We start from the raw sequence: 25683 nt of genomic DNA on the forward strand, positions 1-25683 counted from the left end.
ATCTTTTTCTACACCCTAGCTGTGACTCTAACACTACATTCTGCACTGTCTCCTTTTGTTCTCTATGAACGGTATGCTTTGTCTGTATAGCGTGCAAGAAACAATACTTTTCACCGTATACTAATACATGTGACAATAATAAGTCAAATCAAATCAAATCAAACATATCGAGGGCACAGTTGGTATCAGTGATGCTGGAGTTGAATGCAACCTGCATTCAAGGTTCAAGCGGCAGTGACCAGCTCCCCACCCCTCACCCCCACTCGCTCCCAACTCCCCATCCAGTGGCCCCCAGTCCTTGATGTCAATTGAGAAGAGCATTCAGTCAGCTGTGGTACTCCGCAGTTGAACATTCAGCATCTGGACGTGTACAGAAGCAATGGTCCATCTTTCCTCCCTCCTTTACGTGTTTGGTTGTTGCTTTCCCTGCAGATCCTGCCCCTTTAATTAACCAACTGAGCTCCTTATTTAGTGATGAAGCAATCCTGCTGCAGTATAATATTAACCAATTTTTTCATCTGTAAACACCAGGGGCTCCGTTCAGGGGAATGGAGAGCGGTTGCAGAGAATCTTACCTCCAAACCTCGAGGAGTAATCAAAATAAGACAGGCCATTGGCACCCTTGACAAGTCCTGGAAATATCTACGGGAGAAGTGGGAGAGAATGATCAGACAAGAAACCAATTTCTTGCAAACTTCACCTAAAGCAAACCCTGTATAAATCTTCAGGTAAAATAGGGAAACAGTTTGTGTTCTGACAAAAGCTAACCTCCTCCTCCCCCCACCAGCAACTGTCCCCCTCCAACTCCACCACTGACTCTAACAACTGTTTGGTTTTGCCTTGGACAAGGTTAATTGGTGGAAATTGTATTTTGATAAAGGGGAGAGGAGTTTACCTGCTTCAGGAGCAATCCAGTACACCAGAGCTGGAGATTCAAAACCATGAAACGCAATGAGAGACTCGACATTGTGTCAACCTCAGACAGTCGGGACGATTATATGGAGGGACAGCAACATTATCAGGGGGGCAGAGGCTGAGTTATTCTGTTTGGGGTGTCACTCACCAAGCCTTAACTCACCAACAGTTCTGTTTGCATAACTACATTTTGGCCCGTTATCCTTTGGTCATTGCACAACTCCACAAATAACTGGATCATTCAAGCTGCTGTCACTGCCCCTGGACAAGTCACGGCTTTCACTGTCTCTCACACACACACAAAAAACTTGAGAACAAAGTTTAAACAGGAAAAGAAATATAACACATTAGATATTAAAACTCACAATTGTCAAAATGGAATTGCATAAACAGTTGAAGGGGTAAAGATGCAGGTCTACTAGAATCATAGAATTCTACAGTGCAGAAGGAGGCCATTCGGCCCATCGAATCTACATCAACCACAATCCCATTCAGGCCCTTTCCCCATAACCCCATGCATTTAGCCTCGCTAGCCCCCCTGACTATGGGGAATGAGTGAAGGAGACTGGGACTAAGTGTCGGTTCTTTCAAAGAGCTAGCACAGGCAAGATGGACTGAACAGCCTCATTCTGTACTGAATGATTCCCTGATATCGGACCTTAGTTGTACCACATTTAAAGTGGTAAGCACAGTTCCAATCTCTGGATTGTAAAAAAAATAAAAAGGTAGAGGCATTGGAGAAGGTGCAAAAAAGATTTACAAGGATGGTATCAGAACTGTCAGGGACAACAGACTGGGGTCCTTTTCTTTAGAAAAGAGAAAGCTGAGGGTAACCTGATATAGATCTTCAAATTTAAGAAGGGATTTGATATGATGGACATTGAGGAGATGAGGCGAACCCAGAACTCAAGGTTATAAATATAAAAGAAAAGCAAAATACTGCGGATCCTGGAAATCTAAATTAAAAACAGAAAATGTTGGAATTACTCAGCAGGTCTGGCAGCATGTGTGGAGAGGGAAAGAGGGTTAATGTTTGGGTTTGTGACTTTTTGTCAGCACTATAAAGGTAAAGTTACTGAGTCCCGGGTGACCAGAGGCTGCTCTCCCCTTTGAGGGGGAGAGCTGACTGGTGGTGATTTAACCTGAGGATCGCCACACCTCAGGTGAGGGGCAAGGTTAAGAACACAGAGCCTTCATGAATAACCGCAGCCAGTACAGGAATTGAACCCGTTCTGTTGGCATCACTGCATCACGAAAGCCATCCAGCCAACTGAGCTACAAATCCACAGAATAATAAATATAAGATAGCTGGTAATAGATCAAACAGGGAGTTTTTATCTGGAGATTGGTGAGAATATGGAACTCAATGGCCGGTACTCTGCCACCTTGCCCGCCACAGAATCTGCGCTGGCAAGTGTCCGACAACGGAAATCTCCCTCGACCTCAGGTAGAAATTTCCGGTCTCGCCCGAGCAAGGCCGTAAAATCCCGCCCATTGTCACAGGGAGCAGTTGAGGTGCATTTTATAGACACATTGAAAGGGAAGCTGGATAACCACACAAGAGAGAAAGGAATAGAAGGATAGGATGTAATGAAGTAAGGCTGGGTAGAGTCTTGTGGAGCAAACAGTGGCTTGGATTAGTTGGGCTGAATGACCTGTTTCTGTGTCGTAAATTCTGTGTAATTCTTTGTAAAACAAGTTTACATATTACAATTTTTCCAAACAAATTTCTCGCCTCTGGTGGTGGCTCTCACTGGGGTCCAGTTCCACAAGCGATGCCTCCTCATCCATGTGTCATTCTTCATATATAAGTCCAGGCAAACAACAACTTATATCTATATATAGCATCTCTAACATCACAAAACATCCTTAAACGCTTCCTAAAAACATTATTGAACATAGATTTACACACATCCATGTAGCAGATATTAGGAGAGGTGACAAAAAGCTTGGTCAGAGATAGATTTTGAGGTGTGTCTTAAAGGAGGAGAGAGAAATGGAGAGGAGAAGAGTGGTGAGGGATTCCAGAACTTGGGGCCTTGGCAGCTGAAGGCATGAGCTCCAATGATGGAGTGGTGGGAAAGAAGCATGCTCAAGAGGCTTGAATTAGATGAAGACAGAAATCTCAGTCGGTTGTAAAGCTGGTAAGGTGAAAATGATGGACGGGCCAAAGCAATGGGGGAGCTTGAGAATTTAAAAATTTGACAGGCTGTTCAAACTGTGTGTTAAATGTATCACTGCGGACCTGATACCAGTCAATATTCACACACACAGCATGAGCCACTGGAGAGTCATCAGAAACAGAAACCCTGGCTGATTTTATTCCCTCTGGACCCCAGGGATCAATCACAACACTCGCAGGACATCCACCTTGGAGAGCTGCCAGGGCTGGAACTTTGCAGATCAGTGTGGCTCTTTGCGACACTGGGAGGTATACCTTCTGCTTCATCTGAAACTCCGCACTTTACTTAATCAAACCTCCCCAACCAGCCCCTCTGGTCAACTCCTTTTCACTTTTGGGACATTCCTGAAAAACAATTACCTGACAACATTGAAAAGGTTCACTGTCATTTTTTTGTAAATATGTTGTAAGCTTATCTTGTTTTTTTCCTTCTTTGCTGCCAACAGAATTTACTCTGGCTAAATAAATAAAACGAACAGACACTGTGTCCCCATCCCCACTTCCTGATTAATGAGTCACCAGAAAAGGAACCTGTGCTTTTGCAAAACTCAATTATCCATTTCTAAATGATCACAGAATGCTACATCACAGCGTTCGGTCTACCCTGCCTGTTCCGGCACTTTGAAAGATCTATCTAATGAGGCCCATTCTCTCCAACTCTCCCCCATAGCCGTACAAATTCCTCCTTTTCAAGTATTTATCCAATTCCTTTTGCAAAGTTAATACTAAATCTGTACCCACTGCCCTCTCAGGCAGCTCCCTGTAAATACACGATGGGCTGAATGGCCTCCTTCTGTACTGTAACGATTCTGTAATTCCAGATCACAACAACTCTCTGCATAAAATAAATTCTCCTCACCCACCCCCCCAGTTCTTTTACTGATCTGTGTCCCTCTGGTTACCACCCCTCCTCCCACTGTTTGATTCACAAGTGCTGAGTTTCAAAATTTCAACACATTCAATGATATCAAGCACATTAGAACTGTGCCTTATCACCCAGCCTCCAGCTGAGCGAGCCATCCAAACTTTTAAGTCCGGCCTAAAGAAACAGTCAGGAGGGACCCTGGAGACCAGAATCTCACGTTTCCTTCTTGGCTACCGGACCACTCCACATGAAACAATGGGAGTTCTGCCAGCAGAGTTGTTAATGAACCATTATCTCAAAATGAGGCTGAGCCTGGTGTTTCCAAATTTGCCGGGGAGGGCAGAGGGCAGCCAAAGCAGTCAGAAGACAAACCATGATTCATGTCAGTCAACATGGTCATTATTGGTGGATGACACCAGGGGTATTGAAATGTTGAAATTCAGCACTAGTGAACAATGTTCCGTTGTCAGACACAATGACTTCTGAGATGCTGTGGGTGGAAAAACATTGGTGTAACCTTTCAATGGTAGCATGCAATATAAGAGACTTCATCTCAAAAACATCCATCCACTTAGAGTGTACATCAACAATGAGCAGAAACATTGTGCCCATGAATGGGCCAACAGAATCAACATGGATTTGCATCGAGGGATTTAGGGAGTGGGTCGAGTTGAGTCCCTGGAATCATTGTCTGTAAAACTGGACCCCTGTTTTATCAAACGGATATGGCGGAAGGATGTCCTAAAACACACAGACCATTTGAGAAAAAGAGAGATGTCCCAGTTTCCCATCAGGAAATATATTCCCATCAGGAAATGTTGCCAATTGCTTTAGCACTGAAGTATCTGGCCATCCTATGGCAGGCACAACCGACATCTCCATGGAAACAGATAGAACTGAACTGCCTGTGCCTGAGGAGACACCTGTCATTGTGGTTTCAGCTGACAGCAATCCTGGGGAAGTGCCCCAGACAGAGGAGTTACAAAACTCCACAATAATTCCGAAACCCCCTGAAAGATTTCATTTATAATTCACTCAATTGACTCAACTAAATGTTTAATTGTCTGGGATTGTGTAAATTGAGTATTGACATTTGTATAAAGGGACTTAGAGGGGGAGGGATGTGGATTGTCCCTTTAAGGATCAATCTGCAGAGTAAAGGTCACATGAGCCAGAAACCAATTGGGGAGCAGAGTGGAGGATCACCCTAATAAATGCAAGCTTCTGCATTCAGAGTCAGCTCAGCAGCTGATTGCAGACATGAGGCTTCAAGCCTCTGTATAGTTTTAACCTGTAAATAAACAAGTTATGTTTTTCCCTAAGCTGGTGAATGAGCATCTTTACACTGGAGTAGCGAATTCCAAAGATTCACTACTCTTTGAGAGAAGAACCTCTTCCTCAAATCAGTCTTCAATGAACACTCTCTTATTCTATGACTATGCCCTCTGGCCCTACACTCTCTGCAGCAGGCAACCTTTGTTGCAGTTGGCACTGTTCACAGTGCTTGACTAGGCTCTCAATGTCAGGCCACCAGACATAACTCATGGCGAGCATCTTCATCTTAGCTATATCCAAATAGGCAGGGTATAATTCAACTAGGAGCAACTCTCTTCCTGGTGCAGGGCCAACAACCCAATGTATGATGCCATCTTGGCAACTCAACTCATCTTTTTGTATAAAATATGGTTTTATCTCTTCAGAAACTGCCTCATTAGCTCAACCCGTTAGTAACTTGTGCCTTACTTTGGAAAGTCCTTGGATCCCGACTGTCCAGTACTTGATCTGTTTCACCGAGCCTGGAAAAGTGTGTAAGAAATTCAATGCCATGAAAATTTCCTGTGGCACTGGAGGAGATGCAATAGTCTCTTGTAAAGATAGGCGACTAAGTGCACCCACATTCGCTATGTGTGCTCCAGGTTGGTGCTTGAAAGTATATTTGTGGGTGGAGACGGTTAACGCCCAATGCTGAATTCTTGCTGATGCGATTGGCGGAATAGCCTTATCCTCCTTAAAAAGACCAAAATGCAGTTTGTGACCGAAACAATGGTAGAGTGCCTGCCATACAAACACTGGCGGAATTGTTGACACCAAAAACTATTGATAATCCTTCTTTCTCAATTTCTGAGTAGCCTTTTTCGGCTTCTGAGAGAGTTTGTGAGACATCGCCTCCTGGTCTTTCAGGCCTTTCAGAGTTCGTCCATCTTACGGGGCAACATCGCACCAATGCCATCTTTGATTTGATTTATTATTGTCACATGTATTAACACACAGTGAAAAGTATTGTTTCTTGTGCGCTATACAGACAAAACATACCGCTCATAGAGAACGAAATGAGAGAGTGCAGAATGTAGTGTTACAATCATAGCTCTCGTGTAGAGAAAGATCAACTTAATGCAAGGTAAGTCCATTCAAAAATCTGACAGCAGCAGGGAAGAAACTGTTCTTGAGTCGGTTGGTACGTGATCTCAGACTTTTGTATCTTTTTCCCCACAGAAGGAGGTGGAAGAGAGAATATGTCCGGGGTGCGTGGGATCCTTAATTATGTTGGCTGCTTTGCCGTTACAGTGGGAAGTGTAGACAGAGTCAATGGATGAGAGACTGGTTTGCGTGATGGTTTGGACTACATTCATGACCTTTTGTAGTTCCTTGCAGTCTTGGGCAGAGCAGGAGCCCCATACCAAGCTGTGATACAGCCAGAAAGAATGCTTCCTATGGTGCATCTGTAAAAGTTGGTGAGAGTCGTAGCTGACATGCCAAATTTCCTTAGTCTTCTGAGAAAGTAGAGGTGTTGGTGGGGCTTTCTTAACTATAGTGTCGGCGTGGGGGGGACCAGGACAGGTTGTTGGTGATCTGGACATCTAAAAACTTGAAGCTCTCGATCCTTTCTACTTTGTCCCCGTTGATGTAGACAGGGGCATGTTCTCCTTTACGCTTCCTGAAGTCGATGACAATCTCCTTCATTTTGTTGACATTGAGGGAGAGATTATTGTTGCCGCACCAGTTCACCAGATTCTCTATCTCATTCCTGTACTCTGTCTCATCATTGTTTGAGATCCGACCCACTATGGTGGTGTCGTCAGCAAACTTGAAAATTGAATTGGAGGGGAATTTGGCCAGTCATAGGTGTATAAGGAGTATAGTAGGGGGCTGAAAACACAGCCTTGTGGGGCACCGGTGTTGAGGATGATCATGGAGGAAGTGTTGTTGCCTATCCTTACTGATTGTGGTCTCTGAGGTAGGAAATTCAGGATCCAGTCGCAGAGGGAGGTGCCGAGGCCCAGGCCACGGAGTTTGGAGATGTGTTCCATGGGAATACTAGTGTTGAAGGCTGAGCTATAGTCAATAAATAGGAGTCTGACATGTGTGTCCTTGTTATCTAGGTGTTCCAGGGTTGAGTGCAGGGCCAAGGAGATGGTGTTTGCTGTGGACCTGTTGCAGCGGTAGGCAAACTGTAGTGGATGCAGGTAGTCCGGGAGGGTGGAATTGATTTGTGCCATGACTAACCTTTCGAAGCATTTCATAATGATGGATGTCAGAGCCACCGGCCGATAGTCATTAAGGCACGCTGCTTGGTTTTTCTTAGGTACCGGGATGATGGTCATTTGGAGCGGCATCACATAGGCTGAAATGTACTCACAAGTTTGAAGAATGCAGTGATTGTTTTACTCTGTTAAAAGTTTCTTTCTGGGGCATCATCCAAAACCAACCCTGTTGTTTCTTTTAACAGAATATGCAAGAGGGCCAATAACATTGATAAATTTGATTTTAAAATGCCCATAGTAATTCACCATTCCTAAAAATGACTTGATCTCAGATGTGTTTTTGGGGACCTTTGCCCTCTTTATGGCTCTGACCTGGTCTTCCATGGGGTGCAATCCTTCTGCATCTACACAGTTCCTCAGGTAAGCTACATCGGTGGCTCGAACAGGTCATTTCTCCTTGAAGCAAACTCCACCCTCTTGAAATTTCTTTAACACCTCTTCTAAGTTAGCTAGGTGCTTGACTTCTGATGGTCCAGTTATAAGATTATAGGGGTATACTATAACTTGTGGCAGCTCTTGTAAGAGACTTTCCCTTGTCCTCTGGAAAATAGAACATGCTGATGCCACACTGAAGGACAGGTGCGTATAGTGGAACAAATCTTTGTGTGTGTTTATCATGACATAACCTTGGGATGCATCGTCTAATTCAAGTTGCTGATATGCGTGATTCATATCCAATTTTGTATAAGATTGACCTCAAAACAGCTTTGCATACAGGTCTTCAAATTTGGGTTTGGATATTTATTCAACTTGTCAGCCTGATTAACTGTTACTTTGTAGTCCCCACAAGTGGGGACCTTCTTGTCTGGCTTCAACATGGGAATTATGCGTGCTGCCCATTCCATGAACTGAACTGGTTGGAAAATGCCAAGTTCTTCCAATCTCTTTCTCATAAGGCATACTGGTCTTGTCCTAAAAATATCCAGGAGTCACCTCTGGATTCACATAAAGATACGCCTGCAGGCCTTTTATCTTGTCTAACTCAACACTGAAGACACTCTCAAATTTCTTCATCAGTTCAATCTGTCCTCCTTCCCGCAATTGGAAAACCTCGATCCAATTTAACTTAATTTCCTTAAGCCAATCATGGCCCATAAGGCTTTGTCCTTCTCCTGACACTAATATTACTGGGAACTGGGCAGACTTTGGCCCAAGACTTACATGTACTGTTGTCTTGCCCATAATTTTTAAGGCTTCTCCTGTGTAAGTTGTTAACTTTGCTGCAGTATTTTAAATTCAATGGCTGTGCTACTTCTATCAAGTACCGAAACGTATGTTGACCTATCACAGTTGCAGATGCCCCAGTGTCTACTTCCATCTTAAGCAGCTTTCCATTTATCAGCTGCATCGCAGTAATGGGGGCTATTTTGCCCACTTTCATATTAAACAAGGAGTGAACATCTTAATCGTTGGTGTTAGCTTCTTTCACATTATATACTTGTGACGCTCCACTTAATCAGCACTGGGTAGACTTGACTTGCTTTTGCACCAACGCCTTAAATGGCCTTTCCTGTTACAGAAAAAAAAACATTTAACTTATTTTTACCTGCATGATTCAGGGGAGTGATTACCCCCACCCCCTCCCCCCCACACAGTAACATTCTGCTTCAATCTTTGCCAGATGATTTCCTCTTCCAAATTTTCTTGATTTATTTGTGGCTTAATTTGCTTCCCACTTCACTTCTACATCTTTGTTTTTGCCACCACTGCTAACTGCAGGTTTCTGCCCGAACTGGTGAACTGCGCCATTTTTCATACTTTGTAGCTCTTCAGCAGCCTCTCCCTTGCAAGCACCATCTTCAATGATCACTTAAAATTTACATCTACCTCTGCTAGCAAATTCCACTGAATAGCTTCATTATTCATCCTGCAGTTTAATCTGTCCCGCAGCATATCATTCAAAGTGACTCCATAGTTGCAGTGCTCCGAGATTTGCTTCAAATTGGTTATGCAAGTCACAATAGTTTCCCCTGGGGCTCTTCCCCTTGAATTAAACTGAAATCTCTGAAATATGACAAATGGTTTCAGATGGAAATGTGATGTTACCAATTCAATGGTCTCACTAAGTAACTTGAAGTCGGGCGCTCTTGGGGTTGTGAGGCTCAACTTGTTAGCCTGGGTCCCATACACGCTGAGGATTGTTTTTATTTCCCCTTTCTCCTCTATTCTGTTTGCCTGAAAGTAATAAACGCTTTATATATTGTGTCCAGTCATCCATGGAGGTGTCAAAAAGATTCATCCATCGAAATAGGAGCATTTTTGTAATTACTCTTCTTTGTCTGAACTTCACCGGAATCTGTACACTCAGTTTGAGACTTGCTTTTACCCTACAAGGTTAGGATAGAGAAGCTGCAGCTGTTCTACTTGGAACAAAATATATTGAGGGGAGATTTGATTTGATTTATTCTTGTACATGTATTGGGATACAGTGAAAAGTATTGCTTCTTCCGCGCTATACAAACAAAGCATACCGTTCATAGAGTACATAGAGGAGAATGAGGGTGCAGCATTTGGTGCTACAATCATAGCTGGAGTGTAGCGATAGATCAGCTTAATATAAGGTAGATCCATTCAAAAGTCTGATGGCAGCAAAGAAGCTGATCTTGAGTCGGTTGGTACGTGATCTCAGACTTTCGTATCTTTTTCCTGATAGCAGAAGATGGAAGAGAGAATGTCCGGGGTATGTGGGATCCTTGATTATGCTGGCTGCTTTTTTGAGGCAGCAGGAAGTGTAGTTGGAGTCAATGGATGGGAGGCTTGTTTGCGTGATGGACTGGGTGATGTTCACAACCCTTTATAGGTTTTGGCAGTCTTGGTTGAAGCAGGAGCCATACCAAGCTGTGATGCATCTGGAAAGAATGCTTTCAATGGTGCATCAGTAAAAATTGGTGAGAGTTGTCGCGGACATGCTAAATTTCCTTAGCCTCCTGAGAAAGTAGAGGCGTGTTAGAGGCATGGAAGATTATGATAGGTTTAGATAATGGAGACAAAAAACTGTTCCCATTGGCTGATTGTCTCCTTGTCCTTGTACTCTGGTTTAAGGTTTTGGGAAGGGGTACAGGTTGTGTGAGGAAGATGTCCTAGAACTTGCTCCCCATGAGGGAGGTTGAAGCGGAAACAATGAATATTTTTTAAAGGAAATTGGGTGGACAGTTTAGAGAAATAAACTTACAGGCATACGAGGACAGAACAGGGGAAAGATTGATCACTTGCTCTCCAGAGGGTCAGTGCTGAGGGAGCGCTGCACTGTCAGAGGGTCAGTGCTGAGGGAGTGCCGCACTGTCAAAGGGTCAGTATTGAGGGAGTGCTGCACTGTCAGAGGGTCAGTACTGAGGGAGTGATGCACTGTCAGAGGGTCAATACTCAGAGACTGCTCCACTTTCAGATGGTCAGTACTGAGGAACCGCCACACTACTGGCGCCATCGTCTTTCAGGTGAGATGTTAAACCAGGCCATGTCTGGGCTCTCAAATGGGCTTGAAGGGCTTAATGGCTCCCTGTGTCACAATGACTTGATCAATCCAACAACAGGCAAGTTTTCCACTATATCCTGGTAAATATTTATCTCTTTTAAACATATTAAAAATCAGTTTATTTTATGACCAACTCTGTACCTCCAGCACCTGCTGGGTTGACAAGATTAATCTCCAGGATGTATCTCTATGCCACTGAGGAGAAATATCATTGGGACATGAAAAAAATGTTCTTTTTTCATTTTTATTTAAACTTTTCTCTTACCAAATTGAAAAAATATTGATAATGGGGTCAGGGGGTGGGGGTTACAGGGAGTGACTGACAGTCAACAACTGGGTAATGAGTCCTTTTGCTTTCCAGTTGGTGAAGAAAGGCAGTGTGTCGCAGGGTTGGATGTGTTGTCCAACTAATGCCTGGAGTGTGGGGGCAAGTCATAGAGTCATCTGATCAAACTTCCAGGTACACATTCAATCACAGTTGGAAACTCTATGCCTGCTGCTCTGCACTCCCATCCTGCTCAGGTTTCCAACCCTCCAGGATTGCCCGCCCCGGAGCCTGCAGGATTTGAAGATTAATCTCCTCGATACAGCTGGAAACACCCAGGAGAAAAATTATAAGGGCATTAAAAGAAAAAGGAACATGTGCATTTTTTCTTCCCATTTTATAAGGGTGACACAGTGGTTAAGCACTGCTGCCTCACAGTGACAGGGACCCGGGTTTGATTCCCGGCTTGGGTCATTGTCTGTGTGGAGTTTGCACATTCTCCCCGTGTCTGCGTGGGTTTCCTCCGGGTGCTCCGGTTTCCTCCCACAGTCCGAAAGACATGCGGGTTAGGGTGCATTGGCCATGGAAATGTGAGGCGTTGGGAATATTCTGAGAGTCAGTGCAGAATTGATGGGCTGAATGGCCTCCCTCTGCGCTGCAGAGCCTCTCTGGACACTGAGATGAATTATAACATTATAATTATGTTTCACTGGTTGGAGGGAGATCCAGAGTCTCCCGGGTGTGTCCAGGCAGAGTTGGCAACCACAGTGCCTGCCCTACCCTCAGTCTCAGATTCCGCTGCTGTCGCGGCTCACAGACTGGGCCCAGCACCGGGAGGCCGCACTTCACAGCCCGGCCTCTCCCTGACATTAATTCTCTCTAAGGAGGGCAGTGAGGTGTTGGCGGCCATGTGGGAGTCCAGGCCCCGCTTCCGCCGCCTAGGCCCCGTTGCCCTGGGAGATGGGCCCGGCCACCGGACTCTGCGGCTTCCGCCGGCGCTCCCGCTCCGCACCGGCCTCACTGCGGAATGAGCGGAGCGGGGCCGGTTTTAGCGGAGTCCGGGATTGCGGAGCTCCCGCCCGGAATGCGGAATTTTAAACAAAACCGGACTCGGAGCGACCGGAACCGATTCCGGCGGAATAATTTAGATGCGACACCACTTCCGGTCCAAGAGCACGAGCATCGCCAGAAGACACCGAGATAGAGAAAGCTGCACCATCACAGGGTCAGTGCTGAGGGAGTGCCGCACTGTCAGAGGGTCAGTGCTGAGGGAGTGCCGCACTGTCAGAGGGTCAGTGCTGAGGGAGTGCCGCACTGTCAGAGGGTCAGTGCTCAGGGAGCGCCGCACTGTCAGAGGGTCAGTACTGAGGGAGTGCCGCACTGTCAGAGGGTCAGTGCTGAGGGAGTGCCGCACTGTCAGAGGGTCAGTGCTGAGGGAGTGCCGCACTGTCAGAGGGTCAGTGCTGAGGGAGTGCCGCACTGTCAGAGGGTCAGTACTGAGGGAGTGCCGCACTGTCAGAGGGTCAGTGCTGAGGGAGTGCCGCACTGTCAGAGGGTCAGTACTGAGGGAGTGCCGCACTGTCAGAGGGTCAGTACTGAGGGAGTGCCGCACTGTCAGAGGGTCAGTACTGAGGGAGTGCCGCACTGTCAGAGGGTCAGTGCTGAGGGAGTGCCGCACTGTCAGAGGGTCAGTACTGAGGGAGTGCCGCACTGTCAGAGGGTCAGTACTGAGGGAGTGCCGCACTGTCAGAGGGTCAGTACTGAGGGAGTGCCGCACTGTCAGAGGGTCAGTGCTGAGGGAGTGCCACACTGTCAGAGGGTCAGTGCTGAGGGAGCGCCGCACTGTCAGAGGGTCAGTACTGAGGGAGTGCCGCACTGTCAGTGGGTCAGTACTGAGGGAGTGCCGCACTGTCAGAGGGTCAGTACTGAGGGAGTGCCGCACTGTCAGAGGGTCAGTGCTGAGGGAGTGCCGCACTGTCAGAGGGTCAGTGCTGAGGGAGTGCCGCACTGTCAGAGGGTCAGTGCTGAGGGAGTGCCGCACTGTCAGAGGGTCAGTGCTCAGGGAGTGCCGCACTGTCAGGGGGTCAGTACTGAGGGAGTGCCGCACTGTCAGAGGGTCAGTGCTGAGGGAGTGCTGCACCATCACAGGGTCAGTGCTGAGGGAGTGCCGCACTGTCAGAGGGTCAGTGCTGAGGGAGTGCCGCACTGTCAGAGGGTCAGTGCTGAGGGAGTGCTGCACCATCACAGGGTCAGTGCTGAGGGAGTGCCGCACTGTCAGAGGGTCAGTGCTGAGGGAGTGCCGCACTGTCAGAGGGTCAGTACTGAGGGAGTGCCGCACTGTCAGAGGGTCAGTACTGAGGGAGTGCCGCACTGTCAGAGGGTCAGTGCTGAGGGAGTGCCGCACTGTCAGAGGGTCAGTACTGAGGGAGTGCCGCACTGTCAGGGGGTCAGTGCTGAGGGAGTGCCGCACTGTCAGAGGGTCAGTGCTGAGGGAGTGCTGCACCATCACAGGGTCAGTGCTGAGGGAGTGCCGCACTGTCAGAGGGTCAGTGCTGAGGGAGTGCCGCACTGTCAGAGGGTCAGTGCTGAGGGAGTGCCGCACTGTCAGAGGGTCAGTGCTGAGGGAGTGCCGCACTGTCAGAGGGTCAGTACTGAGGGAGTGCCGCACTGTCAGAGGGTCAGTACTGAGGGAGTGCCGCACTGTCAGAGGGTCAGTGCTGAGGGAGTGCCGCACTGTCAGAGGGTCAGTGCTGAGGGAGTGCCACACTGTCAGAGGGTCAGTGCTGAGGGAGCGCCGCACTGTCAGAGGGTCAGTACTGAGGGAGTGCCGCACTGTCAGTGGGTCAGTACTGAGGGAGTGCCGCACTGTCAGAGGGTCAGTACTGAGGGAGTGCCGCACTGTCAGAGGGTCAGTGCTGAGGGAGTGCCGCACTGTCAGAGGGTCAGTGCTGAGGGAGTGCCGCACTGTCAGAGGGTCAGTGCTGAGGGAGTGCCGCACTGTCAGAGGGTCAGTGCTCAGGGAGTGCCGCACTGTCAGGGGGTCAGTACTGAGGGAGTGCCGCACTGTCAGAGGGTCAGTGCTGAGGGAGTGCTGCACCATCACAGGGTCAGTGCTGAGGGAGTGCCGCACTGTCAGAGGGTCAGTGCTGAGGGAGTGCCGCACTGTCAGAGGGTCAGTGCTGAGGGAGTGCTGCACCATCACAGGGTCAGTGCTGAGGGAGTGCCGCACTGTCAGAGGGTCAGTGCTGAGGGAGTGCCGCACTGTCAGAGGGTCAGTACTGAGGGAGTGCCGCACTGTCAGAGGGTCAGTACTGAGGGAGTGCCGCACTGTCAGAGGGTCAGTGCTGAGGGAGTGCCGCACTGTCAGAGGGTCAGTACTGAGGGAGTGCCGCACTGTCAGGGGGTCAGTGCTGAGGGAGTGCCGCACTGTCAGAGGGTCAGTGCTGAGGGAGTGCTGCACCATCACAGGGTCAGTGCTGAGGGAGTGCCGCACTGTCAGAGGGTCAGTGCTGAGGGAGTGCCGCACTGTCAGAGGGTCAGTGCTGAGGGAGTGCCGCACTGTCAGAGGGTCAGTGCTGAGGGAGTGCCGCACTGTCAGAGGGTCAGTACTGAGGGAGTGCCGCACTGTCAGAGGGTCAGTACTGAGGGAGTGCCGCACTGTCAGAGGGTCAGTGCTGAGGGAGTGCCGCACTGTCAGAGGGTCAGTGCTGAGGGAGTGCCGCACTGTCAGAGGGTCAGTACTGAGGGAGTGCCGCACTGTCGGAGGGTCAGTGCTGGGGGAGTGCCACACTGTCAGAGGGTCAGTGCTGAGGGAGTGCCGCGGTGTCAGAGGGTCAGTACTGAGGGAGTGCTGCACTGTCAGAGGGTCAGTGCTGAGGGAGTGCCGCGGTGTCAGAGGGTCAGTGCTGAGGGAGTGCTGCACTGTCAGAGGGTCAGTGCTGAGGGAGTGCTGCACTGTCAGAGGGTCAGTGCTGAGGGAGTGCTGCACTGTCAGAGGGTCAGTGCTGAGGGAGTGCCGCGGTGTCAGAGGGTCAGTGCTGAGGGAGTGCCGCACTGTCAGCGGCATCGTCTTTCAGATGAGACACTGGCCCTATTTGAAGTTTCAAGTGTATGTCGAGGATTCTGTATCTGAAGAGGAGCAGGAGTGTTCGTCCTGGCATCCTGGCCAATATTGATTCCCTAATGAACTTTTGAAAATAAAGTTTCTGGATGTTATTACATTTCTGTTCATCTTGCTTTGTGTGACTGGTTGCCACATTTGCTATATTGTAACTGGTCTTCAGAACAGCTTTATTGTGTGAAGCACTTTGGGTCACCTGGAAGATGTGAAAGACAGGGAATTCTTTGATTTGCTAAATATGTTTAAATGATTAGCATTTTATGTTTTATTTTTATGTTGACTTTTCTTTGGGGCGCTTCCTATTTTAGAGTTTGTTCATTGAAGTCATGAAATTTGGAAGAAAGTCAGGCTAAAGTTTGAGTCATTGGTTACAGGTGGAATATTTTTGTCGAACACCACATTTCAGAACAGGTGTCAAAGCCTTGGAGAGGGTGCGGAGACAATATACTGGATCAGTTCCAGGGATGAGGGTCTTCAGTTTTGCGGAGAGACCGAGATCCAACTGCGAGCAGAGAAAGTGAAGAGGCAATTAAATCAAGATGTTCAAAATTATGTATAAGTAAATAGGGAGAAACTGTTTCCACTGGCGGATGTGCTGGTAACCAGAGGGACAGAGATGTAAGTTGATTGACAGAAGAGCTAGGGTTGATGTGGAATTTCTTTTACATGGTGAGTTGTTGTGATCTGGAAGGCGCTGCCTGAAAAGGTGATGGAAGCAGATTCAATTGGAACTTTCAAAAGGAAATGGATAAATACTTGAAAGGGGGACATTTTGCAGGTCTCTGGGGAAGACCAGGCAACTCTTTCAAAGAGCTAGCACAAGTTCAGAGACTGCCGATTGGCCTCCTATGTCTGATTCTATGCACTGTCCTGTCTTTGTAGATTGATTATCTGGTCTTGGGGAGCAAGTGGATGACGAGTGGACAATGGCCAAAGTGAATCCCGGCCTGAAGGTGGATAGTGAAGTACCATCTGGATTAGAGCTGGACAAACAAAAGAAGTCCAAGCGGAAGAGATTCTGGGCCAAGGAAACGAGCACGACCAAAACTAAAATGGGACCAGTGCTGCCTCCCAGAGCTGCTGTGGAGTACTCCAGCAACTGGAAGGCACTCCAACAGGTAAGGTTAAACAAACACATTAAGAAGCAAGGTACTACAAAAATCTGAAATAAAAATGTTGCATCAAACATAAATTTTCATCTTAATAAAATCAGCAAATGCTGGAAATTGTTCAGCAGATCAGGCTCTTTGTGGAGAGAGAGAGAAAGGTTGTCGAGTGCAGAAAAGACCCTTCGGCCCATCGAGTCTGCACCGACAATAACTACCGCTAACATCACGCTAATGTCATTTGCTGTTTTTTGATAATATATTGCCTTGACCGAAACCACTGGATGTGAGCCAGTCTTGGGAGCTCGCAAAAAAACCCATTTTACAGAAAGATAATGTAAAAAGAAAGCCCCTCAGGCTGTGCTCCCTTAACTCATATCACCCCCCCCCCCCCCCACCCCTCCCCCAGCAACTGTTGCACAATTGGATTTGGAGAGTATTTAGATCACCAGGTCATTGACAAGGGTCAGTCTTATGCCTTTCCCTAACAAACAAAAAAAATCCCACGTTGTTCCTACAATTTAGTGCATCACTGAGATAGTGACTACCATGTTGGTGTGGGACTGGAGTCACAGAGAGGCCTGACCAGTTTAGGACAGCAGGATTGAGATGTACAGATGGTGGAGTGGTTGATAATGAGATGTGTGCCTGTGGTACACAGACTTCAGTCACAGCTGAAAGTATACTACAGCTTGTAGAAAGTGTGCAGCTACCCCAAGGAAGAAGAGAAATGGATACGTAATTCGCTCAACTATCAATGTTGTTGATCAATATTGAGATTCAGTTTTGCCTCTTGCATAGAAATTGCGAGATAACAAAAGGCTAAGATTCATCAGATTCACCAACTACCATTCTGGTAGCCCCATGATACAGCGATGTCACAGTGATAGCAGTAATACCATACTCCCATGTATTAATCAACACCCTTAATTCATCTGTGTTACCTGTAAGACTCCCTGCAATAAAATAAATGCCATCCAGCCTTGCCATACTTGTGCCTTAACTTGTCTATAATCACTCTGCCTTCTATCTCCTTCACGATAGCATTGGAAAGAGATAGGATCAGGCAGGCTAGGAAAGTGTTTCTCTGGAGTAAAGGGAAATACAGTGTCATCAGGGAGGAAATTAGACGGGTAAATTGGAAGGAGGCATTCTTGGGGAAAAGTACCGAAGGAAAGTGGAGGATTTTCAAGGAATGTTTGTCTGGAGCTCTGCATGACAACGTTCCGATGAGACAGGGGGGTGTTGGTAGGGTACGGGAACCGTGGTGCACGAAGGTTGTGGTGAACCTGGTGAATAAGAAAAGAGAGGCGTACAGAAGGTTCAGAGAGCTAGGAGGTGTTAAGGATTTAGAGGAGTATACGGGATGTAGGAAGGAGCTTAAGAAGGAAATTAGGAGAGCGAGAAGGGGTCATGAGAAGGCCTTGGCGGGTAAGATTAAGGAGAATCCCAAGGCTTTCTACAAATATGTCAAGAGTAAAAGGATGAGATGTGAAGGCATAGGACCCTTAAAAGGTGAAGGGGGAAAAGTTTGTGCGGAACCGTTAGAAATGGCGGAGCTGCTTAATGAATACTTTACCTCGGTATTCACGGTGGAAAGGGATCTGGGTGGTTGTACTGCTGGTTTGCGGTGGACAGAAAGGATCGAGCATGTGGACATAAAGAAAGAGGATGTGTTGGAACTATTGAATGGCATCAAGGTTGGTAAGTCGCCGGGACCGGATGGGATGTACCCCAGGTTACTGTGGGAGGCGAGGGAGGAGATTGCGGAGCCTTTGGCGATGATCTTTGCATCGTCGATGGAGACGGGAGAGGTTCCGGAGGATTGGAGGATTGCAGATGTGGTCCCTATATTCAAGAAAGGGAACAGGGACAGCCCGGGAAATTACCGACCGGTGAGTCTAACCTCAGTGGTTGGTAAGTTGATGGAGAGGATCCTGAGAGACAGGATTTATGATCATCTAGAGAAGTTTAGTATGATCAAAAGTAGTCAGCACGGCTTTGTCAAGGGCAGGTCGTGCCTTACGAGCCTGGTTGAGTTCTTTGAAAATGTGACCAAACACATTGACGAAGGAAGAGCGGTGGATGTGGTCTATATGGACTTCAGCAAGGCGTTCGATAAGGTCCCCCATGCAAGACTTCTTGAGAAAGTGAGAGGGCATGGGATCCAAGGGGCTGTTGCCTTGTGGATCCAGAACTGGCTTGCCTGCAGAAGGCAGAGAGTGGCTGTGGAGGGGTCTTTCTCTGCATGGAGGTCAGTGACCAGTGGAGTGCCCCAGGGATCTGTTCTGGGACCCTTGCTGTTTGTCATTTTCATAAATGACCTGGATGAGGAAGTGGAGGGATGGGTTGGTAAGTTTGCTGACGACACCAAGGTAGGTGGTGTTGTGGATAGTTTGGAGGGATGTCAGAAGTTGCAGCGAGACATAGATAGAATGCAAGACTGGGCGGAGAAGTGGCAGATGGACTTCAACCCGGATAAGTGTGTGGTGATCCATTTTGGCAGATCCAATGGGATGAAGCAGCAGTATAATATGAAGGGTACCATTCTTAGCAGTGTAGAGGATCAGAAGGACCTTGGGGTCCGGGTCCATAGGACTCTTAAATCGGCCTCGCAGGTGGAGGATGCGGTCAAGAAGGCGTACGGCGTACTGGCCTTCATTAATCGAGGGATTGAGTTTAGGAGTCGGGAGATAATGCTGCAGCTTTATAGGACCCTGGTTAGACCCCACTTGGAGTACTGCGCGCAGTTCTGGTCACCTCATTACAGGAAAGATGTTGAAGCCATTGAAAGGGTGCAGAGGAGATTTACAAGGATGTTGCCTGGATTGGGGGGCATGCCTTATGAGGATAGGTTGAGGGAGCTTGGTCTCTTCTCCCTGGAGAGACGAAGGATGAGAGGTGACCTGATAGAGGTTTACAAGATGTTGAGAGGTCTGGATAGGGTAGACTCTCAGAGGCTATTTCCAAGGGCTGAAATGGTTGCTACGAGAGGACACAGGTTTAAGGTGCTGGGGGGTAGGTACAGAGGAGATGTCAGGGGTAAGTTTTTCACTCAGAGGGTGGTGGGTGAGTGGAATCGGCTGACGTCGGTGGTGGTGGAGGCAAACTCGTTGGGGTCTTTTAAGAGACTTCTGGATGAGTACATGGGATTTAATGGGATTGAGGGCTATAGATAGGCCTAGAGGTGGGGATGTGATCGGCGCAACTTGTGGGCCGAAGGGCCTGTTTGTGCTGTGGCTTTCTATGTTCTATGTTCTATGTTCAGACAGACTAGTTTTTCTTCTATATTTGGCTATGCATCACCCCCTATCCGACCTCCATGCCATGTCCCATCACCCTGCCTTTGGGGATAGGACCACAGCCACCTGTTCCTCCCCAGAAATGTTCCACTTGTGAGTAATTTGAAACATGATGTGTACTGGATCCCAAAATGTTATTTTCTGAAGTAACATTCCTTGGAAATGTTTGTGGAGAGGATAGAATTGGGAAGAAGGGGAAGACAATCGCAATGAATAGATCACAGCTGCAGGGAGTGTTTATGTGTTGCTTGTTTCTGTTGCAATGCGTGAATTGAGACCAGTTATTCATGTCATTTTCAATCAGCTAATAAATCAGAAAACCGATGCCAAGAAAGTTCCGGAAAGCAAATCTAAGATGCCAACCAAGGGAGAAACAGCTGCTGTGGAGAAGGCGAATCACCAAGGAATTAAACCAAAGAAAGGGGGAGAAAGCAAGAAACAGCCAGACCCTCAAACACTGGCGAAAGGAAATGGACTGAAATCGGATAAAATCACAATCCATGGGACGCAGCAGAGCAAGAAAAAGAGGAAAAAGAACAGTCCAGAGCCTCTGGAAGGAAGTGGTTCCACTCAGAGGATAAAAAGAACCAAGACTGAACCAGAACCTGAGAACCCCACAGAGTAAGTGTTTGTGAAATCTTTCCCTCCCTCTATCCCCCTACCCCACCTCACCACAACCTGAGCCCCTCCATACCGATGATTTTATATCTTCTTGCATGAATGTCCCAATTTACCATTTGATTCCTGCCCGTTTAATTTATTCTTCCAAACTGAGAATTCAGCCTGAAGAATGTAACTTTCCAGTAAGTTGTGTGAAATTGGAGCTTGGAAATGAATGATCAATATTAATGAAGGAAAGAATCCTGATGGCTAGGCCTCACTAACTGGGAGTCACCCACTGTCACATCCGATTTGCAGAGATATAAAATCACCACCATCTGTTCTCCTTTGAGTTGAGCTGATAAAGAGACAATTAAACAGAACTGTTTAAAATTCTGAAAGAATGGAGTCGAGTAGATGACAACACACTGTTTCTGGTGGTAGAGGATTGTGTACGCTTCCGACCGAGATCAGGAGGCTTTGAAGTTGTTCCATTGATTACAGTGATTGAAACAGAGATCTGGTCAACATTTAAGAACCAGGTTGGTGGAGTGATTGAAGCTAAAGAGGGATAAGGGGATGTGGGCACTTGGGATTAGGATACTGCTCAGGTGGAAGACACTGTCTGTGTGGAGTTTGCACATTCTCCTCGTGTCTGCGTGGGTTTCCTCCGGGTTCTCTGGTTTCCTCCCACAGTCCAAAGATGTGCGGGTAAGGTTGATTGGCCAGGTTAGAAATTGCCCCTTAGAGTCCTGGGATGTGTAGGTCAGAGGGATTACCGGGTAAATATGTGGGGGTAGGGCCTGGGTGGGATTGTGGTCGGTGCAGACTCGATGGGCCGAATGGCCTCCTTCTGCACTGTAGGGTTTCTATGATTTCTATGGGCTAAGTGGCCTGTTTGGGTTCTGTACGAATTGCACAGAAATGACAAACTAACTCTTGGTGCGATACAGAGAGGATCATTGGTGACATTTGATTGTTACTCTAATAGATGAAGCTGAGAAGAAGAAAATGCTTGTTCAGCAAGTTGTCCCACACCTCAGGATGGTGGGAGCACCATGACAAAACACTCCTCTCTGCCCCCTCCACTCAGAAACCATGTAATCGTCGCAGAAAAACAAAAAACCCAGAGTCAATAAGAGAAACACTCCTCCCTGATCACTCTGAGGTGAAGCAGTCCCGTAGGTCACGTGTGGGTTTACGTAGACACTTTCCTCCTTTACGATGTGCTCTCTGTCTCAATCAGGAACTGGCCCACCTCCCAACCTCTTCAAGGCAGAGAGTCAGCTCTCACCAAACCAGCTGGCAACACGTTCCAGGGACTCGATACTCCCTGGGAGATCGAACACCTGAACTCTGGGAAGATAGAAACAGTAGGAGATCATTCAACCTCTTTTGTGCCTTGAGATTGAATTGTGTGAACCACTGGTCTGTAATCTGCTCTGAATTAACTGCACCCATTGGATTACTCTGTTGACTTTAGTGTCAGTGTTGTTAATAATCGGTGTTGCTATTAATGTCACGTGAGGGGGATCTTTTATCCCCACCTTCCCATGTGTTACAGCACAGAAAGAGGCCCTTCAGCCCATCATGTCTGTGCTGGCCATCATGCACCACTTGCTGTCCGGGATCATGTGTAAGGAAAATTGTCATTTGGATTGGCAGCTGGTGTTTGTGGAGCTGCATTTAGCATTATGCCCCCTGCCCTGTTCGGTCCCAGTGATGTCCGGTGGATCACTGTGGATGTTCCAGTCAGTCCGTTTTGGTAAAATCTCAATTTCTTTAAAATATCTCTGGGCCACCTTGTACCTTCTGAGTCCTTCCAGGAGTTGCTTTAGTGCAGTGGGTTATTGAATGTTCCTGGGACTTTCAGTTCTGACCAGGAATTGGGACTGGTTGGTGGTTACAAGAATCTGAGCCAAATGAGACCAGAAGTTCCCTGATCCAGTCAGAAATGGCCACATCCCCTCAACACCAAACTTGCACAAAAGATTTTGTCTGGCTTGGGAGCTGTTGAGTTTGGTGAGGGGGAGAAGGGGAGCTGCTGTTGAGATAGAAATGTTAACAGCACCTTGATTTTGCCCAGAAGTATCCCAAGGTGAATATAAATCAGTTAAAGATTGTGAATGATGTAGCCCCTGTAATGTTAATGAGGTTATAAAGGTCATTGAGTTTTACAGTACAGAGAGGCCCTTCAGCCCATCATGTCTGTGCTGGCCATCATGCACCTATCTATCCCAGCACTTGAATCATAGAATCATACTTCGTCTGTAGCCTTTCAACAACTCAAATTCCACCGCGCGATGGGGCAGCGAGTTCCACAAATTCACCACCCTCTGCGAGAAGTAGTTCCTCCTCATCTCAGTTTTAAATCTACTGCCTCTCGACCTATCCCTGTGACCTCTTGTTCCAGATTGTCCCACACGGGGGAAACATTTGGTCTATATTTATTTTATCAATCCCTTTTAAAATTTTATATATCTCGATCAGATCCCGTCTCATCTTTCTAACCTCCAGTGAGTACAAACCCAAACTGTTTGATCTCCCCTCATATATCAACGCCATCATCCCCAGAATCAATCTGGTGAACCTCCTTGGAACTGCCTCCAATGCCGCAACATCCTTCCTCAAATAAGGAGACCAAAACTGGACACAATACTCCAGATGTGGTCTCACCAACACCCTATACAATTGCAACAACACTTCTCTACTTTTATATTCCAGTCCCTCTGTAATAAATACCAACATCCCATTGGCCTATTTCATTACATGCTGCACCTGCATTCCGACTTTCTGTGATTCATGAACACAGACACCCGGGTGCATTTTGAATCTAATTTCCATTTGGGTAATAATTTGCCTTCCTATTTTTTCTGTCAAAATGGATAACCTCACAATTAGAAACATTAAACTCCATCTGCCAAATTTTGGCCCATTCTCCTAGCCTATCGATATCCATCTGTAAAATGTTTATATCCTCTTCACTTCCTGCTTTCCCATCGGTAGCACAGTGTACCCGAACAGGCGCAGGAGTGTGGTAGCACAGTGTACCCGAACAGGCGCAGGAGTGTGGTAGCACAGTGTACCCGAACAGGCGCAGGAGTGTGGTAGGACAGTGTACCCGAACAGGCGCAGGAGTGTGGTAGCACAGAGCACGGTAGCGCAGTGGTTAGCACTGCTGCTTCACAGCTCCAGGGACCTGGGTTCGATTCCCGGCTTGGGTCACTGTCTGTGCGGAGTTTGCACATTCTCCCCGTGTCTGCGTGGGTTTCCTCCAGGTGCTCCGGTTTCCTCCCACAGTCCAAAGATGTGCGGATTAGGTTGATTGGCCATGCTAAAATTGCCCCTTAGTGTCCTGGGGTGCGTAGATTAGAGGGATTAGTGGGTAAATATGTCGGGATATGGGGGTAGGGCCTGGGTGGGATTGTGGTTGGTGCAGACTTGATGGGCCAAATGGCCTCTTTCTGCATTGTAGGGTTTCTAAGATTTCTATTTTCGTTTCAATATTTTAGTAAGGGGAAAAGTTCCTTTCTGTAATATCATCAATCTCCCTCATAATTTTTCACCTTGAACAGGTCCGTCCGTCTGTTCCCCCCCCCCCCCCCCCCGCCCCCCTCCCCCCTCCCCCCTCTGCTCTTTTTGTTTCTGTTCTCACTGGAACCTGCATTGAAAGTGCTGCAGAGAGTTACCAGGTGGGAGATCTTCACTGTGCCAAATACAAACTCAGCTCCAGGAGGTGAAAAAGGACACTTTAACCGACTGAAACTGGGTGTCAGTGAGAGCAGGAACCCTCCACTGTAATAGAATCTGTTTCTGCCCCCACCTTAGTTCATTGCTATTGAAATAGTCACCTGTACATTTGCTCTTCCACACTGAATGGTTTCAATAGTCTCCTGGCCTGCCTCCTATTTTCCAACCCTGCAGTAATTTGTGCTGATCCAAATCGCTACTTCTGCCTGAGAAATGCTTCAAAGTTTAAAGTTTATTTATTAGTCACAAGTAGATTTACATTCACACTAATGAAGTTACTGTGAAAATCCCCTAGTCGCCACACTCTGGCGCCTGTTCGGGTACACTGAGGGAGAATTTAACATGGCCAATGCACCTGATCAGCACATCTTTGGACTGTGGGAGGAAACTGGAGCACCCGGAGGAAACCCACGCAGACACAGGGAGAACGTGCAGACTCTGCACAGACAGTGACCCAAGCCAGGAATCGAACCCAGGTCCCTGGCGCTGTGAGACAGCAGTGCTAACCACTGTGCCACCGTGCTGTCCCGTTTTGTTTTCATTACTCACTGTGGCATTGCTTCTTCCCATCTCTGATCCCCTCCAGCTCCATAAATCCCCTAGCAATCTGCCCGTCTCCAATTCTGGCCATTGCTATCCCCAGTTTTAATTGTTGCTCCATTGACAGCTGTGTCTTCGGCTGTCTAGAGCCTAAGCTCTGGGTTCGATTCCTGGCTTGGGTCTCTGTGCGGAGTCTGCACATTCTCCCCGTGTCTGTGTGGGTTTCCTCCGGGTGCTCCAGTTTCCTCCCATAGTCCAAAGACGTGCTGGTTAGGTGCATTGGCCATGTTAAATTCTCCCTCAGTGTATCCGAACAGGCGCCAGAGTGTGGCGACTAGGGGATTTTCACAGTAAATTCATTAGTGTGAATGTAAGCCGACTTATGACTAATAAATAAACTTTAAACTTTGAATTCCCACCCGAAAATGCTCTACTTTCTCCTCCCTTAAGATGCTTTTTAAAATCTACCACTTTGACCGTGTTTCTGGTTGCTTTCCCTAATCAACTGAGAGGGATGGACAGAGTGGATAAGGAGCAGCTGTTCCCTTAGTTGAAGGGTCAGTCACGAGGGGACATCGGTTCAAGGTGAGGGGCAGGAGGTTTAGGGGGGATGTGAGGAAAAACCTTTTTACCCAGAGGGTGATGATGGTCTGGAATGCGCTGCCTGGGCGGGTGGTGGAGGCGGGATGCCTCACATCCTTTAAAAAATACCTGGATCAGCACTTGGCTCATCATCACATTCAGGGCTATGGGCCAAGGACTGGCAGATGGGATTAGGTGGGAGATCAGGTGTTTCTAATGTGTCGGTGCAGACTCGATGGGTCAAAGGGCCTTATCTGCGCTGTATGATTCTATGATTTAACTCTGTAGCAAAATGTTTCTGAATAACACTTCTGTGCAATGCCCTGGAGTGTTTTATCTCATTAAAGGTGCTCTCCAAATGCAAGTTATTAAAAATGTGTTGCCTCTACCACAGCTACGTAGGGTATGGAGTCAAAGTGGGTGTACTCACAGCAGCAAGAGA

General features: G+C 47.5%; 2 protein-coding genes across 8 annotated transcripts in view; one reads left to right on the forward strand and one right to left on the reverse strand.

Moving 5' to 3' along the window:
* The window catches only part of adamts13 (ADAM metallopeptidase with thrombospondin type 1 motif, 13), a 78559-nt gene extending 77485 nt beyond the window's left edge, over window positions 1-1074 (reverse strand). Inside the window, exons 1-2 of the mRNA XM_078226155.1 lie at window positions 896-1074; window positions 576-642 (exon numbers count right to left, since the gene is read on the reverse strand). Of these exons, the coding sequence (XP_078082281.1) occupies window positions 576-642; window positions 896-967 (139 nt within the window). The 5' untranslated portion in view covers window positions 968-1074. The remainder of the gene's footprint in view (window positions 1-575; window positions 643-895) is intronic.
* The window catches only part of rexo4 (REX4 homolog, 3'-5' exonuclease), a 211832-nt gene that overhangs the window by 174345 nt on the left and 11804 nt on the right, over window positions 1-25683 (forward strand). The window contains exons 1-3 of one of the 7 annotated variants that reach the window (XM_078226158.1): window positions 12247-12466; window positions 16244-16479; window positions 20074-20390. In XM_078226158.1, the coding sequence (XP_078082284.1) occupies window positions 16288-16479; window positions 20074-20390 (509 nt within the window). In that variant the 5' untranslated portion in view covers window positions 12247-12466; window positions 16244-16287. Of the gene's footprint in view, window positions 1-12246; window positions 12599-14648; window positions 14777-16243; window positions 16480-20073; window positions 20391-25683 lie in introns of those variants that run through there. The other 6 variants (XM_078226160.1, XM_078226162.1, XM_078226161.1 and 3 more) reach the window with 6 other exon arrangements.

This window comes from Mustelus asterias, chromosome 13, assembly GCF_964213995.1.
Source record: "Mustelus asterias chromosome 13, sMusAst1.hap1.1, whole genome shotgun sequence".
In the NCBI taxonomy this organism is placed as follows: Eukaryota; Metazoa; Chordata; class Chondrichthyes; order Carcharhiniformes; family Triakidae; genus Mustelus; species Mustelus asterias.